The sequence below is a fragment of the Trichomycterus rosablanca genome, chromosome 12 (assembly GCF_030014385.1).
Source record: "Trichomycterus rosablanca isolate fTriRos1 chromosome 12, fTriRos1.hap1, whole genome shotgun sequence".
Lineage (NCBI taxonomy): Eukaryota > Metazoa > Chordata > Actinopteri > Siluriformes > Trichomycteridae > Trichomycterus > Trichomycterus rosablanca.
The window spans coordinates 18325111-18328869 of NC_085999.1; the positions used below are offsets into that span (position 1 = coordinate 18325111).

General features: G+C 38.8%; 1 protein-coding gene across 1 annotated transcript; it reads left to right on the forward strand.

The window, feature by feature from the left end:
- The first annotated feature begins 845 nt into the window (after positions 1-845).
- On the forward strand, positions 846-3115 carry LOC134323812 (uncharacterized). The gene is made up of 5 exons (XM_063005339.1): positions 846-852; positions 912-1438; positions 1975-2130; positions 2237-2329; positions 2702-3115. The coding sequence occupies exons 1-5, from the start codon at positions 846-848 to the stop codon at positions 3011-3013; spliced, it is 1095 nt and encodes a 364-aa protein (XP_062861409.1). The 3' UTR covers positions 3014-3115.
- The last annotated feature ends 644 nt before the right edge of the window (positions 3116-3759 follow it).

Consider the following 3759-nt stretch of genomic DNA (forward strand, 5'->3'; position numbering starts at 1 on the left):
GGCAGCCCATTTAACCCTGGCCGAGCTCAACCCGAAAAGGCAACGTGGGAGGATGTTGTGGACCCACTACCCGCAAGATCCAGATTAAGGGTGTGGTGCAGTGTTTGTTGGGCACAGTGTGGGGGAAGGGGCCCCTGGCAGAAACATCTGGGTTTTTTGCTTGCCCTATTGCCACCATGACCCTAAAAGGATAAGTGGAGTAGTTGATGATGTTTTATGATTTGACTACAAAATAAAAGCCTGGGCTAGAATCAGTTTAAAAATGAGAAACCTGACATCCTATTCAATACATGGTTGTTTCAATACAATAAAAATAAATAAATAAAATAAAAAATCTGATTAACCTAAAATAATAAGTAATTATGCTTTAACCTAATCACTATTCTTACTTTCTCTTAACAGACTAAGGCATAGAAGGATGTATTCCCCAGCAGTTCTCAGAGTTATCCTGGGTGACAACAGCAGTCAGAGGATAACTTTCCAAAATGGACTTCCTGAATCTATCAAAGAACTTGTTGATGAGGTACAAAGACAGTGTGAAGTTCACTTTAATTTTAGGCTTCAATTTATGGATGCACTATTTGCAAATGAGTTTATGAACCTTACTTCAATTGATGAAGTACAGGATAGAGGGACAATCAGAGTAATTCCCATAACCGACGCTTCAGCTCCCCACTGTGCTAATATCTCTTTTACCTCAGCTACTGCCCATCGCTCGGTTGATGAATCCTCATCTCTGTCTAGTGTTGACACAGATATACTCTCTTCACCAGAGTCAGAGTCATCATCATCAAGCTCTCGGTCATTTTGGCCTAGAATCTTTCATGTTCCTAAGTTTTGTTACGATGCAGAGTTGAAACTTCATCAGGGCAATGCAGCTTACAAGGAAAATGGTACATTGCTTATTCCAGATCCAAAACTGAAGTCAAACATTCTTGACGGCCTGGTGCAAGAAATAGTTACGTTTAAAGTTTATGTCACTGATAAAGAGTTTAACACTGTTGGAGAGGCCCTCATCTCAAAGCATCCTTGCCTGACTGAGAAAGGCTCCCTCACTGGATTTGCTGGATGGAAAGCTAGCTTGAAGAATAAACTGGCAATCTACCGCACTCACTTGAGAAAGCTTGGGTGTCCAGAGGTGACAATAAACTCTCTTAAGCACAAACCAGAGGGCAAATCAAGTGCTGCTTTTGGCATAAAAAAACCTAGGAGGTCTGAAGTGAACTACTGTCCCTCCTATCCTGCTGGAGAATCTGTTAAGAGCCTTGAGAGTGTGAGAGTTGAGCTTCTTTCAGATGTTAAGAAGAAGAGCAACAGGGAAGTACTGAGAATGAAAATGGAAAAGACATTTGCATACAGGAGACATGAAGTGGTTCGTGATACACCAATGATACAAGACTTTCAGGCAAGATGGCCAGCACTCTTTGACGTAAGCGAGGTATGTAATTTATAACATTCTACACACAGAGATGTTATGAACAAGCTAAAACAAAAGCTGTTTGTATGAAGCCTAACTGTTGAGCTTTGCCACAAAGCTAAACATTTGGCATATTTTTGTAAAATTATCTGCTGGCTGCTTGACGGCCCCCCTTAGTTTTAGACAAATTATCGTCATTATGTAGTCCGCTTATGTGCCCAACAAACATGTGGCCAACAAACACTGCACCACACCCTTACTTTGGATTTTTTGGGTAGTGGGTCCACAAGATCCTTCCATGTTGCCTTTTTGGGCTGAGCTTGACCAGGTTATGTGGGCTGCCTATAGCCACCAGGAACTCCCCGTCGTACACTACCCCCAGGCCAAGCTCCAGAGGTCATAATACTAATTATTTGTGAACTTAGGAACTGCTGTACAAATTAAACTTAAGCTTCCTCTTGCTTATAGTAAATAAACGGGTGACAAACATTTTCATTGTATTTCTTTCCAAATTCCTGCTTCACAGCACGTTTATGTCTAATCATTCTTGTTTTCAGATAAATGCTGAATTTAAGCGGATTACCACCATGCCCCTTCAGTCCAGATTTCTCTCTCAGTTAGATGTGCACTCTGAGAAACTGATGGTTCTGTTTAAAAAGAGAGGAGGACAAATAGGCAAACACCTAGAGAGCATCATAGCACCCATGGCTCAAGTAAGTATACTTCCTTGAAAAAAGTACTGCTTTGTTGATGTAGCATTTGATTAAAAGGAAAAAGACTTTAAGCAAACAACTTGCTCTGCTTATTCCCTTTGAATAGAATGATGATGTTGATTTAGGACGAGAATGTATTATCAAGGCAATTTGTGTGTACCTCAACGAGGATCCAGAAAACCTCTTGAGAGAGTATGTGGTGAGTACTATTTACAATGTCTATTTATTGAAATTCTATATCAGCCAAGTCAGATATCAATATTGTAATGATGGGGCTGTGACAGTATGGATTTTTACTATGGTGAAAAAGCAACATATGCCTGCTCTTTGGCAATTTATTGCCAGTGACTTGTTAGCATGTAAATGAATATGGGTAATAAAATACAGTACATAGAATAATAATTCTGATGAGAATATTGCAGTTGAAATCCATTTTGGGGCCCAGTGCGATCATTCACAAAAATGTGTAGGCTAACTTCAGAACCTGTCCTTTCATTCTGCAGTACAATATTTCCTCTACACATAAGCAATGTGTTTGTGTAATCTTATTTTGTGACTGTGTGTTCTTCAGGCAGCAGATGAAGCCCTCATCCAGGGATCCATTGAGGAGACCACACTGGGAATATATGTTTTAAAAAAAAGAGATGCCAGTGATAAACCAGACGACATTGGGATTGTCCTTGAGGGTCAAGTGGTCTTGCAGGAGTTGGATAACGTTGCATTAGCTTCTGCAATGTTGTTTGGCCTAATGTATTCTCTAAACCTAAACTACCCTCCTGAACTCAAGTACACCTTCGAAGTGCTTCAGAAGGTTGTCATGGAGCTGGAAGGCAACACACTCTCTAAGAAAGTCCAAGTCCTTAAAAACAGACTTTATCAGTAAACTGACATGTTTTGGAATGAATCACTGAATAGAGGGTATCTTGGCCTCAGCCTCTGTTCTGACCCCTCTCATTGATTTTTGTGAACATATGTGAACCTTGCATTCAAATGCTTTGTTATATATGCATATATTATTTATAAGTGGTACAGTACCCCCTTTCCTGTTGGATTTGGGGTGATTTGTTCATGCATTATTTACTGTTGAAGACTGTAATGGTGGGAAGCAAGTCATTATAATCGTTTGAGCGCTTGCACATTTATGGGGCCTTTGTTATTAACAGATTTACAACACTACATTGTTAGGTAAACACAAATATTATAAGGAAAGTCTTACTGTTTTGTTTGAGGTTCGACCAATACCTACTGCTTTTATCAAAGATATTAGCTGTCCAGAGTTGAAAACTACAGTGTTGTAAAAAAAAGTATTTGCTCCTTCCCAATTTCTTATATTGTTGTTCATTTGTTACATTTTAATGTCTATGAGTTGTAAACTAATTTTAATATAAGATAGTCAACATGAGTAAACACATTACTATTTCACATGTTCAATAAACTAAACTATTATTTAAAAGCTGCAGTCATGCCTAGTAACACCGAACACATTTGTCAATTGGATTATCGGTTATCGGTGTTATCTGTATTGAATACATCTTCATGAAACTAAATGATCATTTAAAAGCTGTGTTTGTGTTTGCTTGTGTTGTTTATTTTGTGTTAATGTTATTTGAAAGCTGTAAAACATTGGAA

Coding starts and splice junctions, on each gene's coding strand:
- LOC134323812 (XM_063005339.1), top strand. Junction 2,131..2,236: donor TCATAGCACCCATGGCTCAA/GTAAGTATACTT, acceptor CCCTTTGAATAG/AATGATGATGTTGATTTAGG. Junction 2,330..2,701: donor ACCTCTTGAGAGAGTATGTG/GTGAGTACTATT, acceptor TGTGTTCTTCAG/GCAGCAGATGAAGCCCTCAT.